At 36.2% G+C, this 14,673-nt stretch overlaps 3 protein-coding genes across 3 annotated transcripts; 2 read left to right on the top strand and 1 right to left on the bottom strand.

The window, feature by feature from the left end:
* Nucleotides 1-76: 76 nt before the first annotated feature.
* Nucleotides 77-6,165, bottom strand: LOC129803644 (protein male-specific lethal-3). Its single transcript, XM_055850356.1, has 3 exons — nt 5,766-6,165; nt 1,268-1,376; nt 77-1,210 (listed from the first exon to the last, which is right to left on the bottom strand). The coding sequence occupies exons 1-3, from the start codon at nt 5,935-5,937 to the stop codon at nt 133-135; spliced, it is 1,359 nt and encodes a 452-aa protein (XP_055706331.1). The 5' UTR covers nt 5,938-6,165; the 3' UTR covers nt 77-132.
* On the top strand, nt 6,164-7,777 carry LOC129803645 (histone acetyltransferase type B catalytic subunit). Its single transcript, XM_055850357.1, has 2 exons — nt 6,164-6,482; nt 6,563-7,777. Exons 1-2 carry the CDS (start codon nt 6,413-6,415, stop codon nt 7,714-7,716), a joined length of 1,224 nt encoding a protein of 407 aa, XP_055706332.1. The 5' UTR covers nt 6,164-6,412; the 3' UTR covers nt 7,717-7,777.
* Nucleotides 7,778-11,718: 3,941 nt separating this feature from the next.
* On the top strand, nt 11,719-13,654 carry LOC129805049 (pickpocket protein 28-like). Its single transcript, XM_055852862.1, has 5 exons — nt 11,719-11,880; nt 12,017-12,189; nt 12,434-12,856; nt 12,914-13,279; nt 13,344-13,654. The coding sequence occupies exons 1-5, from the start codon at nt 11,719-11,721 to the stop codon at nt 13,567-13,569; spliced, it is 1,350 nt and encodes a 449-aa protein (XP_055708837.1). The 3' UTR covers nt 13,570-13,654.
* Nucleotides 13,655-14,673: the final 1,019 nt, after the last annotated feature.

A 14,673-nucleotide genomic window follows, 5' to 3' on the forward strand; every position in this document is an offset into this window, starting at 1 on the left:
TGCCGCCATAAATTCGATTTGTTGCCAACTTCACTATAGAAATGGCGTCCATTTGCTCCTGTCAAAATTTCTTTAATGCATTGTAAATTGTAATATATTTTTGGTCCTTCTGAGCCGGATATAAAATAATCTTTAATCTTCTATTTCCATTTTGATAAGAGATGAATGGTAATTGTCCTCTCCAAACCAATTCACATGCTCCTCCAGAAATTCCAAGAATTCACCGAGATATTCCATCAAGTACTTCACTTTTTCCTCTGACATATTCCCCACAGAATGTGTAAGGAATTCCGGGAGTTTTATAAGTAATCGTGCTAAATGGGGTGCTCCGTAGATCATAGACGGCTCTGGTGGAGCATTTGATGGTAGAAGATGCCAAGCCAGTGTATTCTGAAGAAGTATTTTCAGTCGAAACGGCACTGAAGCATTAAATGGCTGAACACTGCGAAGAATTTCAGCAATAGCCGCAGCAAAAGGCATAGCGCCTTCGGATTCCCCTTCTGCTCCTGTTTCCAATTTGTAAGACCTCAATCTCCTCCTAGCTGTATCATCAGTAACATCTGTGGAACTATTTGGAGTGGATTTTTCCGAAACACTGGGAAAAATGATATCTGTGAAGGATTTCTCCGAAGGAATGTACGTAAAAGACTTGAGATTTTCCTCATCCAAAACACTTTCAGCCTGTTGTCGCTCTTGTTGGTACAGCAAATGATCCTTCAGTGTAAAATCAAAGTAAATTCTCAGTCCATCTGCCACTTCCTTGTACAAATTCAACCTATTAGTGAGTTTTTCAGTGTCTAGAGGAGAATCAGTTCTTGTAGCACTATTTCGCCTCTTTCGCTGATCCTGACGAATGTGATTGCAAATCATCTTCACCGAACATTGTTTTACAAACTTCTCAAGAATCGTGACAATGGGCAGAGGGGCCGGCAGTACCGAAAGTCTGCTCTCTTGCGTTATCATACGATGATCAAATTCCAGAAGTTGCTTCAGTGTCTTACTAACTTGTATGATTACCTTTTCATTTTCCACCTGACCACTTCCACTTTCAGCCGAGCTGCTGTAGGACTCTGTATCATTGTCCTGCATCTGCAGCTCATTTTCCACCTTGCCAGCAACCGGAAGTGACAATGTGACGGGTTCTGTGGATGCCTCAATGCCTCCACTACTTTTGCTCTTCTTCCTGTCCTTGCGGTACAAATAGGCACCCCTGAAGTAAAAACAATTTAGCTTCCTTCCACGATAGAGATAAAATGGAAAGACTTACAAGCAAAGCTGAGATTTCTCAGCCAAATCCTTCTGCAGCTGACGATTGACAATATTGTCCTTCAGCACAAAGGACTCGTTCACTTTCCTGTCCCAGCTACTGTTCCAGCCTTTGGAAAATACACAATTTGCAATCAATAAATCGCGAGTTAAATGAACATTCAGCTAAGCAGATTCGCTATATTAGATTACAGTGGGGACGGTTCCTCGCGGAACCGCTGCACCCAGGCCTCCTTTTGGGCCCATTATGCATCCCCGGTTAAATTAATCCCTGTTAAGGGCAAGATGGTGCAAGCCAGCCCGTTATTCGGATAAACTCCATTAAACAGGGCGGCTTCAATCTTGATTGATCCGCTATATACTAAAGGTAAAGTTTCATGTTATAAGACTACCTGTTGACTTAGAGTAGTTGGTGTTAATTCAGATTTTTTTCGCAACAACAAATAGGAACAGAATCTCTTGTTTAATAATTATAGTAGGAGAGACCGGATATTTGGAACACTTTTTCTTACTTTAACATCGAGGCAAAAAAATATTTGAATCAGGCGGGATTACACAAGGTATGTTCAAAATGTAAGATGAATTTTTAAATTTTGAGTGTTATGTACATCCGATCGATTCTTAACTCTTTCCGGACCACAACATACCCAGCGAACGATTTTCAGTAAAACTCACTTTATTGTAAGTCTTAGTGGTCAAATATGATACTTTTGTAGAGAAAGAATTTTTTCCGCCTCTGGGAAATTGGAAAACTCATGGGAACTCTAGTCCCCTAAAGAACACAAAGGATACAAACTTGGACAAACTTCAATTTTCCAAAAGCCAATAATATCAATTTTGTGAATTATTTTTGCGTGTCAAATGACTCCTTTACAATGTTGATCACTAAAACAAGAAGAATTATTGACCAGTATCTTGTGGGATGTCCAGGAAGTGCTAAAAAGGACACCCAGCTCCTGCTTGCCAACAGATTCCTCAAAATATTTCACAGAATAACACTTTAACACACATTTCTCTCAACACGATGTTATTGCAGACACATTAAGCTTTCTCAAGAGCCAAAAAAACACTTCCTGGACAATCAGAATTCACCAAAATCTGGAAGAATAGGAAAAACTTCCCCGAAAGCAATCTCCTTCGCTGCCAAATGTCAAAATTATCGGCCATATTGACAAAAATTTCGCTCCCGCTTGAATTTTCTTACAAGGTTGGTGTCAAAAAGCAAATGGCGGGCATTGGCGGGATAACCTTACATTTGACCTCAAGATTCTTGCGGACAAGAATTCCCATCAACTTTGAACAAGTTTTTTGAAAATTTATGAAAAAATTGTTTTTCGAATTTATGTCATCTGTAATTGATAGTTATCATACTTATTGGCCCCGAGAGGTTTTTCCTTATTCGGGTCTAGAAATATGAAAAAAGTCACAATATGTGCAAGGAAGCAGAAAATCGAAAATTCACGATTTTTGACCAAGAATATCTTAGCTCAGGAGTTAATTGGGATCCTGCCAAAAATATCCTAGATTTGGACATCCTTATAGTTTGTAATCATCCACAAGAATCGGAATTTTATCGATTCTAAATAGTCTAAAAAAAATATTTTTTCCATGGGTACCCAGAGTCCCAAAGGAGACGAAAGAGAACGAGAGAAAGACGAAGTACATGGCAATCAGTCCCGCCAAAACATCACGGTTAATTTTAGTTGAGGTCCTTAAAAGCTTCAAATATCTCGGATCTATAGTGCTCCCATGCTCTGTTAACAATATTCCGTTATCGAAACGCTCATCGAAGATCATAATATATAAAACCATTGTAAGGCCCATTGCCAATTATGGGTTAGAGGCAGGGGCGTAGGAACGAAATTTGCTCACGGGGGGGGGGGGGCAATTTTTTTTTTACTTTTCAAATTTTTTAAAATATACACACCCTTAATGGCCTCTACACACTAGAGATATTTATGTCCATATTAAAAGGTTTTTCCTACACAATCGTAGGGAATTTGCTCAAATATGGACATAAATTTCTCTAGTGTGTAGAAGCCATAAGTGTCATGTAAATTAGAAGATCAAAAGTTAGTTTATATTTTTTATTGGTTAAATCTATAGATAAACTATCTTAGAATATACCATATAAATATTTCAGAAGCTTATTCGAAGTAACAGAGCCCAAACCAAATGAGCGCCGAACAGATTAGCATGTGCTCAAAAATTTAAAGCGTATTTTCCCCACTTCTCATATTTAAAATTTTGTCGAATTTGCGGGAAAGATAAAAAAAAACTTATAGACCAAATTAAATGAATAAAGGCTTATTCTCTTCAGCATTAAATTCTCTTCTAGTTGAACTAAAAGAATTGTTGAAAACTTATTTTTAATTTTTTTAGAGCATGTGAAAGTCAAAATTTTATCCCAAAAAGCTTTTTTTCAAAAACCTTGAAAAAAAGTTCCGATTTAGCGATTTTGTTCGGGTTTTCTTAGTTTAACTATGAAATACACAAATGGAAATTGATTTTTTTCTCAGATAAAAATTACGAACTGCAGATTATCCTGAAATAAGGGAGTAGTGCGACGAGGCGCTCAAGAAAAATTCAAGAATATTGACCGTTTTCTTCTCCTCCAAAGAGAAAATACGAAAACTAGCTAAGTTTTGGCCTTCTAATTAACACTCACCCATTAATTCACAATGCATTAGGGTGGGGCGGAGTCTAAATTAGGACACCAAAAATTAACAGTTTCCTTTTTATGATTTTACGCGATTTTTCATACGAGAAGGACACGATCAAGTCTTTATTTTTTCGAAAAAAAAAATTACAAAATGGCTGTCTAAAGTACTTCACTAGAGCGTTTTGTTGCAGTACTCCCTAATTAAAGTGAAATGTGTATCTGATTATTCTTATATGAAGAAAATTTAAAATAATTTTCGATTTTCATAGGTTTTTTTTCATATTTAAACCAAGAAAAACTAGAAAAAATCTTGAAATCACGTGCTTCAAATTTTTTATGTTTGCTCAAGTGCATGTAAAATTTACTCGACAGTCTTTGGCTTTCGTCTATGTATTTTCGAAAATACAATCATTTTTATTAGACATAAGTTTTCAAAAAACGTTTTTAATAAAAACAGCGAAACCAAGAGGCTTCACAAATGTTTAAGGGTTGATCCTGGTTTCAAATTGCAAAAATGTGTTTTTCTTGATTTTTTATTGTAATATGAATTTCTGATAAGTTAAAAAATGTACTATAAGTGTTCTAGTTCTTACATTTGAGAGAAATCCGAAAAAGTTAAAATAACATTCCGGAAATATTTATTTTACCCTGCATTATTGATCCGAAATCGGTGTAAATACTATGATTTTTAGGTGTATTATGGGTTAAAGTTACCCTTTTCCATGTTTATTTTACACTTAAAAAGGTGTAAAATGAACATTAATTATGTTGATATATTTTTACACCTAAAAAGTGTTAAAATTATGAGGAAAAAAAGTTAATCGCACCCCCATTTTTTTCTCAGTGTGAATTACTTATAAAACTTTTTTTAAATTCTGTATTTTATTAACACTTCGAAGAACCCTAACTAAAAGTGTCACGGAAGGACCAAGTGGCAGCCGCTGCCACTTATCGGATTTTACATAATATTTTAATATTTTTACATATATTTTAACATTCGGAGCCTCAGTCAGTTCTTTTCTGGTGTCTGAATCAGAAATTTCACCTCCTTGGGTACTGTATCTAAAGATTTTTAACCATTCGATGTTTTCATTTTTATCAGAATCATGGCGTCAGGGAAAGTGGTCTGCATTTGAATGCGGCAGCCTTTGAATATTTCAATTTTTCTCTTATTTTTCAAAGCAAAAATTCTACATATGAACAATAGTTAAAACTATTAACTATTTTCTATTAACTTCGATTAACAAAATGGATTTTGAGCTTTGGTAAATAAGAGAAAAATTGAATAATTCCCATAATTATTCATATTTCATACATATTTCCCAATTCAATATTTCCCATAATTCTTCTCAATAATTTGCAAAAACACTTTCAATTTGTTCTTTTAAGGCTTTTATACACTAACAATCAAGAAAATTACATCTGCAGAACGTCAAACTGCCATATAAAATGCATATGGCAGGTACTGCCACTTGGTCCTTCCGAGTGCAGTTTTTTGTTTTTGCAATATATTTACATTAATATTTAATTTTTATTAAAAAATTTATAACGAAAAAATAGCCAGATAAATTCTGCACGCATTCAATCGGGTCTCCAGGCGAAATAATATATTCTTCACTATAAAAAATTAAATTGAAAACTAAATTGGCAGCGGCTGCCACTAGGGTCCTTCCAAGTGTTAAAAAAAAATATTAGAAAATAAGCTTCTAAATTAATTTTAAATGTAACGATTAGATTGTTTTAGAATCTCTTAAAATAAGAGGTATTGGACATTCTCTAAATTTCGAATCTGGGATTATTGTAAACTTAGCATATAAACGTAGCCATTCTCTCTTACCTTGGAAGTGAATCAAGTACTCGACAACGCGCTTTCCTCTGCGATCTCTGCTATCGAAGATCTCAAGAACTTTGCTGTCGTAGAGGACTTTGGCTTTTGTTGGATCTGGCTCGTAGCAGAGGACTCTCTCTCCCTCAGAAAAAGCGTATTTTATGCCTCTCGTCGACACCATTCCTCCCTTGCCAGAAACACCCTTGCAATTGTCACCAATAGTTTAACTTTTTCACTTGAACTTTTGCACAAAAATACTCAAAAATACACTTTTTAGGCAAATCCACGCAAATTTAAAAGGTATTTCCTGCAAAACTGCCCAATTTTTGCAGTAAAATAGAGGCGCACTCACTCCACGCACCTGAAAATGCGGCGTGTTTGTTTTGGGAAATTTCTTCACTTGACATTTTGACTGTCAGATGGTAGAGGGAAATTTTTAGAAGTGGGGAGTTTTTGTGGGTTTTTACTTTTTGCCTTTTTTCTTGGCTTCCTGTGAATATTAACAAAAGGATATTAAAATTCATCACGTGGATAGACTGGGAGTGAATAGGAATAGAAATACAGCTAGGAAAAGTATCCTAGAAGGCAGAGTTTCATTGAGTGTTTTCCCGCCTTAAATGTGGCTTGTGTTTTCAACGTAAAAGAGAACCTGAAAAATGTTTGATCTGGAAAAGGAGCTACCCAATTACGTGTCTGAAGCTGTGGATGCTGTGGAGTTCAAGCTAGGTAAATCAAGTTAGCCATTGCAGCCCTAGAGCCCCTTTGGTTGAGGATTGAATGGTACTTACACTGTGTGTTTTTTGCAGTGAGGGATGTTTCAGACTTGGAAGATGACAGGACAACCTTCCATCCTGTTATGGCCCATCAGATTTTCGGGGAAAATGAGAAGATATTCGGCTACAAGGATTTAAAGGTGAAGCTGTACTACACAGCTGGGCCACTGAACATCTTCCTCAGCATCGATTACAGCCATAAGCTTTCCTTTGAGGAGCACAATATCACTCCCGACGACATAACCTCTCTCATCTCCGAGAAACTCCCTGCCGGATGCTACTACACCAACATCGATGAGTTCTGCAATGTGGTACGCAAAGCAGATGCCTTCCAGCCCTTCGGAGACAAAATTGTCCAATTTGATGTGCAGACAGGAGATTCCGGGAATGAAAGACACTTTGAGATTTACTTCTGTGACCCTACAACTCCAAAATTTTTCTCCTACCATGCTCGTTTTGAATCTTTTATCATGTGGTACATCGATGCTGCCAGCTACATTGAACAGGATGATCACCGATGGCTCTTCTTTTTCTGCTACGAGAAGTACGTGAATAAGGACGGAAAGACTTGCTATGCTTCTGCCGGATATGGAACTGTCTACCAATACTACGCCTATCCAGAGCACGTGCGCCCTCGTATCAGCCAGCTTATCGTCCTGCCTCCGTTCCAGAAATTGGGCATCGGCTCCAGGCTCATCAGAACCATCTACGATCACTTTGAATCCAACAAAAAAGTCCTCGATATTACCGTTGAGGATCCCTCGGAAGACTTCCAAAGCATCCGGAACTACATCGATGCAAAGCTCTGCAAGGATCTCCCGGCATTCCAGCCGGAAAAGCTCCGTGGTGGTTTCTGCAAGGAAATGGTGACTGAGGCAAAAGCCAAGGCCAAGATCAATCCTCTTCAGTGTCGGCGCATTTATGAGATCCTCAGACTGTTTCACACAAATACCAACAATGACGAAGAGTATCGCCTGTATCGGCTGGATGTGAAGAAGCGCCTCAATATGATGTACATCGTGCATAAGAGGAACATCGAGAAGGCCGAGAAGAGGGGAATGGATGTAACTGCTGCAAAACTGGGCATGACTCCGCTCACCGAAAGGCTGGAACAGCTCCAGGAGGAATACAATATGTTAGAACATGAGTATCACCGTGTCATTAAGAAGCTGAAGGAGCTGAATTGAGGATCCATTTGTCCAATATTTTCTCAAATAAAAAGATTTTTCTGTTTTCATTTTAATTTAATTTTTGTTTTTTTTTAATTCTATTAGGTTGCCCTTTTTGCCCTTATTATACCCCAAATATCTTGACTTAATGAAAAAAATACATCAAAAAAGTTTAGGGGAAAGTGGCGCACTTTTGAAAGTGGAGCACCTTTGAAATTGAGATTTTTCTCCTAAGTGGAACTGAGTCATATCGTCATATCATAATGTAATTTAGCTTCTCAATCTGTTTGTGCAGCTAAACTATATCACGATAAGGCTCAATTTTATTTAAAAATACAGTAGAGTCTCTCAAATCTGAATCTCTCAAATTCGAACGCCGTTTGGATTCAAAATGTCAATTGTGAGGTTATGTTAGAAAGTTCTCTAGGTGAATGAAAATCATATATATGTGCTTCTTCCTGAATGTTTACATACATTATTATCGTATAAAATGGAAAGGACGTATGTTACCACTAAAACTTGCGAGAAAGTACAAGAATTTGATTCAAAGTACAATTTAATCTCACATAAATTTCGTTGGTTTTGAAAAAATCGTTCGAATTTGGGAGGTGAGAAATGTCAAAAATACCCCCCAAGCGTTCGAATTTAGAAGACTCTACTGTAGATGAAAAATCTCAATTTCAAAGGTGCCCCACTTCTCCCTAATGAGCAAACTTGGACAAATTTCGCCCATTCACATGCCAGGGTTTGGTTCTCGAAAAGTGTCTCGGCTAAAAAGGTAAAATCGGTAAAATGCTTTATTGAATATAAAATGTCGTTGGTGTTTGAAAAATTCAAACAAAATTTCGAAAAACTAAAAATTTGCACCAGTTAAAAAATTTTATGAAATGGCACAGCAAATTGTTAAAGAAGTTATAGTATACCACTGAGAAAAAAAAGAGGGTGTGATTAACTTTTTTCCTCAGAACTTTAACACATTTTAGATGTAAAAATATATAAATATTTTTTAATGTTAATTTTACGCCTTATTAAGAGTAAAATTAACATGAAAAAGATACCTTTAACCCCTAATACACCTAAAAAGCATAGTATTTACACCGATTTCGGATCAATAATGCAGGGTAAAATTAACATTTCCGGAATATTATTTTAACTTTTTCGGATTTCTCTCAGTGACTCTGTCTCAAATTCGGGCATTTGGGACCGAAATAAAACCCCGAATTAGAGAGAAATTCGGGCGTAAACTTGAAATGCAACGATTTTTTGTTCATTTTCATACTCATACAGTATCAGACTGTATACAGACTCATCATTAGAAAGATCTCGATCTCCGATAAAATATAAACTGAAATTTCATCGAAATCGCTTCGTAAACCCCGAAAATATGGTCCGGTCAAGACATTTTCGATTGTACCTCAGGTCAGGGAACATCAAGGGAGGAGTGCGATCCACCGTTGGAAAGGTCTCGACCTCAGCTTCAGCATACTAAAATTTAAAGAAAAAGCATCGTCTAGTTTTCCGAATATACGAAATTGAATTTTCGAAAATCGATATTCAGATTAATCGGACTTCGATTAAATGAAATGAATTTCGGATGTCGTCAGAAGAGCTGTAAAATTTTACGAAAACTTTAAAAAACACCAAATTTTTTCAAATCCTGACAATTAAAAACGGAGATACAGTAGGTAGACTCTCGCTAATCTGTGAGAGCGGCACCGAAATGTCACAGGGATTGAGATTGATAAACATGAAATCTTTTGAAATCCAACGTTTTTTTTTGTTTTAATAAAACCATTATTTAATTCAAGCTCTTAGGCATATAAAATTTTCTGAAATTTTTATTTTAAAATCTTAAAAATTCAGCCTTGGTACTTGATTCCTGTAAGCAAATGAGTTAACCCTTTAAAGACGATTGGAACACCGGTGTCCCATAGAGAAAATAATTTTTCCTGACTAACCTAAAGTAATTTTTTTCTTATGTCTGTACATAATTGTAAAGTAGAAGGTTGAAGGAATCTAGGATATTTTTCGCAAGTCTCCAGCTATTTGCTAGTAAATTTTTAAGCTAAAAAATGACGAATTTTTACATTCTCAAATTCATAATCGATTTTATTTATTTTTTAAATACTTCCATTTTTTTTAAGCAAAACCCTTTTGGCAATGAAAACTACAATACTCATACGTAATATTTTTCATTAAAGCGAAAAATATTATTCATTGGTATTGTCAGAAAAATTACTTAAATTTTTGGGCTATTTTTGTACCTATCTTTCATAGAAGCAAAAAACATACCGAATCAGACTCTGTTGGACTTTCCAAGGTTAGATATAAGACTTATTATTGATTATGTTTCTCAGTTTAATTTTTATTGTTGATTTTCAGTCCGTAAAAAGTGTCTCGCCGTTAAAGGGTTAAACTTATACTTCAACGGTAGATATTAAAAAAAAACAAATGAAATTTGGAGTTTTAGGAAAATTTTGTACAAAGAATCGGTGTATTTTACACCACGTTTCGTCTTGTAAAATAAGTTGTAAGTCCATCGTTCAAATACGAGTTAAACGAGTTAAACTCATCAGCTCGCAGGAAATGTAATTGTACTTGTACCGAAAGTAATTCTTTTTTTAGGCGTCTCCAAAAATTAGTCCCCAAGGGCTGAATTTAAAATTCACTTTTTTGCATTTTTAATTTTTAAATTTTTTAAATGAAAAATTTCAAAAACTAATTAAAATGATGTGCTTTTGCATGCTTAAGAGCTTGAATTAAATAAATTTTTATTATGGTGAAAAGTAAAGAAAATATGCTGTTTTTTAGGATGCATGACCCCAGTAACTTTTTAAGTAATTTTCATTAAATAAAATACCAAGCTGAGGATATATAAGAGTAATCATTAATTTTCCAGAGACTAATAGTCCATTTTGCCTTGGGTCTATCTTGGAAAATCTTTAAAATAATTGCTTTATATTTAGTCAAAAATATAATCCCCCAAAACAGTATTAATTTGGAGTTTTATGCCAATTGGTCTATTAGTTATTCATTTAACTATTTCTATAACTGTATTTGTATTTTTTTTTATCGGAAATGAATAAAATTTGGTGTACTTGTAAAGATGCACTGTATTCCACGGATCGGAAGGGACTTAATAAGGTGTTCAACGGATAATTGATTCTGGATTAAAAGTAAACTAACGGAGTGCATCCTTGCTATAGTTAGTTGGTAAGCAGTAGCGAATATTTTTTAACCTTTTAAGGACGAGTGGGACATGGGTGTCCTGGGTGTCCCAAAAACGAAAACAATTTTTTTGACTAAGCTTTGTCCTCTAAGAAGTCCGGAAAATCCGTTTTTATTTTTGGGACACCGGTGTCCCATTCGTCCTTAAAGGGTTAAAAATTAATTCAATTTTTGGGCAATAGTGAGAGACAACCAACGGGTCCGAGAAACAATCTTTCCTTACCAATATCTGCAAATTGGGCCTAGTCAATTTCTGGTAAAACGTTGCACTAATTTCTGTACATTTTTCTCCGTTTTTTTGTGATGTGTTTTCCCAAAAAGAAAAATACCCCTTTAGTTTTAGCTTGCAAAAGTCACATTTTTCTGAATGAGTATCTCGTGCATGTTTTTATCAAATTTCTTAGTTAGTATTACGCTCAAGGGTAAAGGTGTGGACTATGCAATATTTCTCAATCCTTTCTCATATTTTTCTACTCATTTGCATTCAGTTGAATTTTCAGGATACTTTTCCAACATAAATTACCTCTTGATGAGAACCAAGTTTTACAGCGATATCCCAAGAGAGTGATACATTCCTCGCCTATAAAAGTGCTTGGGTATCATTTTATTAACACAGTTCAGTGATAGATTCTGGTGAGAGTGAAACGAAGAAGTGCAATAAAAAAGGGATATTTGGGATTAATTGCAATGATCAATCGAAAACCGTTTTCCCCGATTTCCCCAATAAAAGAAAATAGCGCGAAAGAGTCACATTTATTTCTCGATGTGGCGCCAAATTTAGAAATTGATGGGATGAGTGATTCGCCAACGGAAAAGGAAGTCAGGCAGAAAATTCGGAGTGGTAGATTCAGGACAGCAATTTGGGGATTCTTCTCTGATTACTGTAACAACAGCACAATCCATGGAGTTAGGTACCTAGGCGAGAAACGTAGGCCCTGGACTGAGAGGGTTTGGGTAAGTCTGTGATCAGGTGATGGGGATGATGGCATTGTTAAAAGTGTTCTAGATAGATTTTCCCTTTTAGTGGATAGTGGTTTTTATCTTTTCAATTTCTGCATGTTCTCTTCTAATTTGGTCGTCCTGGAAAAAGTGGGATGACACTCCAGTCATTGTAACATTTGCTGACAAATCCACATTTGTCTGGCAAATACCATTTCCAGCTGTTACTATTTGCCCCGAAACTAAGGTCAAAACTGAATATTTAAATTTTACAAAAGTTTTCAAGAAAATATTTAAAGACGAAGAAAATCTTACGTCAACAGAGTAAGTTCTTGTCAATTATGATCTTAACTTTTTTTATGAATAGCTCCGTATTCCGTAGGCAAACGTATTTCGAAACGATTTTACAAGTTTGCCAATCTGAAAAATTATTAAACACTCCAGATTTTGGAAATGATACAGCATCTGAAGATTTTTCTGATCAACTTAAAGAAATATCACTACCTTCTGAGGATGTGTTTGCTGCCTGTTTTTTTGGTGGGGATTGGTCTATGGATTGTGACTATAGCTTTGTTCCTATCCTCACGGAGGAAGGTTTTTGTTTCACCTTTAATACACTCAATGCTTCAGAAATCTACAATCCTTCTGCCCTGCATCCTGGATATGAGTATCCTATTCAAGAATCCGAATCAAAGGACTGGAATTTAGAAGAAGGATATACAACTCTGGACTTATCAACGCATCCACAACGAGCTTTGGGAGACGGTGTACGGGTTGGATTATACATATTATTGAAAGCTTCAGAAAAGGATTTTGACTACCTATGTAGTGAAATGATGCAGGGCTTTAAAGTCCATTTACATTCACCTGATGAGATTCCTCAAATAGCTCGCCAATTTTTCAGGGTGCCACTGAATCAAGGGATTATGGTTTCGGTTAAACCAAGTATGCTTACAACATCTGAAGGATTAAGAGCCTATAATCCGATAAGGTTGACCAAGCGATCACTGCACTTTTTCCAAATGTTCACAAATTCTTTTCGTTCCAGGAGACAATGCTACTTCAACCACGAACGCCAATTGAAATTCTTTCGAAATTATACTCAAAAGAATTGTGAATTGGAGTGCTTATCTCTATTTATGATAAAGGAATGTGGATGTGCGAAATTCTACATGCCTCGATATACAGATACCCCAATATGTGGGTCTGGGAAGATTTCGTGCTACTACAGAACCATAAGCGATTTAGTCCTGAGAACGATGGAAGAGGGCTTACAGAATAACTACACAAATTCAGACTGCAATTGCCTGCCAGCATGTACGTCGATAGCGTACGATGCGGAAATATCGCAGACTGATATGGACTGGGATAAGCTTTTCGAGGCTTTAGAAATCCCTAAAGACAAATTAGAAGGGTATGACTTATAACTTATAACAGTTACGAAACAATCGAAGTTCCTGAGTTTCCTTTTTTTCCAGAATTCGTCCCGCAATCCTATCAATTTATTTCAAGGACTCCCAGTTTATCACTTCTAGAAGGTCCGAGCTCTATGGTCTGACCAATTTTGTGGCCAATTGCGGAGGACTTCTGGGACTCTTTATGGGTGTCTCTCTCCTGAGTATCGTTGAGATTATTTATTTCTGCAGCATTCGCTTAATCAACAATCTCAAGATGAGAAGGACCACAAAATTAGCTTCTAATTAATTTTACTGCTCGAACTCCAAGGAGAGATCAGTATATAATAATCCCTCGATTTTTTCACCAACCCAAAATTTCCTCCTTTCACCCCCCGGAGACCACTTTTTTAACAAATCTTCGCGTTTCGGACGATTTCTGAGAAATGCTGTCACGCTGTTTGTCCGTCTGTACGTCCGATTATGGCCAGCTCTAGAGGCCAAACGGTTAGAGATAGCGACTTGGGTTGGGACCTAAGGGCCTTGACAGAATTGAGGATTAGCCGAGAGACGGAGTAGCGTAATTATATTAGAAAAAATGGTTAAACTACATTTCCATCATTTTCGACTAAGTCGTCTCTCGGCTTAAGTCATAAGCGTGTCTAGGGCATAAGGCCTCCAACCCATATCTCGACCCAAGGATCGCTTACATGACCCTCATTTCCCTTCCGCCCCCCTCCCCCCAATAACCATGTTTTTTGGTATTGCTGAAAAACGCGTCGTGCGATTTTTTTAATTTTTGGAAATGATTTAGAGATTACTCAGGCGGATAATTGACCATGTGTGAAAATCATGTTGAATCATTCTTAATAACGGGTTTTCAAGGTCAAAGGCTAAAAAAGTCTAGAGAGCGTATTTATCAGTCGCATGGGGTCATGTTTGGGATCGATGGAAAGGTCTTGGAATTTCCAACAAAACTGACTTGTTTCCTATCGGTTTTGAATCGCTAATGAGCTAGTCTACCCCCGGCAAAGTGTCTTTTTTTTTTTAAATATGGAGCTGTTTGAAGCCAACTGACAAATTGATCAGAAATTCAACTTACAATAGTCAGAACAAAAAGATATTTAGATAGAGGGTAAATGTCGTAATTCAAAACCATTTCCAGACGCTTTAACTTTGACAGAAGATTTAACACATTAAGTTCATATTTTTTCTAAAGAGAATTACATAAATTTGCTCCTTGACTCTTCTAGAATGTTACTGTTTAGTGAAAATTCTTTAGATATAATTTGAAAACTTCTTAAATACAAGAAAAGTACGCGAGGGTAAAATGCTTCTATTGGAAACAAATTAATCCAAATGGAGACAAGGGAAAGTTTCTAATTGGAGGCAAACAGTGTAAGTGAAACCGCGA

This window comes from Phlebotomus papatasi, chromosome 2 (assembly GCF_024763615.1).
Source record: "Phlebotomus papatasi isolate M1 chromosome 2, Ppap_2.1, whole genome shotgun sequence".
Lineage (NCBI taxonomy): Eukaryota > Metazoa > Arthropoda > Insecta > Diptera > Psychodidae > Phlebotomus > Phlebotomus papatasi.

Bases quoted from the DNA above. Each gene is read 5' to 3' on its own strand.
- LOC129803644 (XM_055850356.1), bottom strand. From the start codon at position 5,937: ATGGTGTCGACGAGAGGCATAAAATACGCTTTTTCTGAGGGAGAGAGA. The intron at 1,377-5,765 runs GTAAGAGAGAAT...TATTTTCCAAAG, and splicing joins GTACTTGATTCACTTCCAAG to GCTGGAACAGTAGCTGGGAC. The intron at 1,211-1,267 runs GTAAGTCTTTCC...TTTTTACTTCAG, and splicing joins GAGAAATCTCAGCTTTGCTT to GGGTGCCTATTTGTACCGCA.
- LOC129803645 (XM_055850357.1), top strand. From the start codon at position 6,413: ATGTTTGATCTGGAAAAGGAGCTACCCAATTACGTGTCTGAAGCTGTG. The intron at 6,483-6,562 runs GTAAATCAAGTT...TGTTTTTTGCAG, and splicing joins TGCTGTGGAGTTCAAGCTAG to TGAGGGATGTTTCAGACTTG.
- LOC129805049 (XM_055852862.1), top strand. From the start codon at position 11,719: ATGAGTGATTCGCCAACGGAAAAGGAAGTCAGGCAGAAAATTCGGAGT. The intron at 12,857-12,913 runs GTTGACCAAGCG...TTTTCGTTCCAG, and splicing joins AGAGCCTATAATCCGATAAG to GAGACAATGCTACTTCAACC. The intron at 13,280-13,343 runs GTATGACTTATA...CTTTTTTTCCAG, and splicing joins CCTAAAGACAAATTAGAAGG to AATTCGTCCCGCAATCCTAT.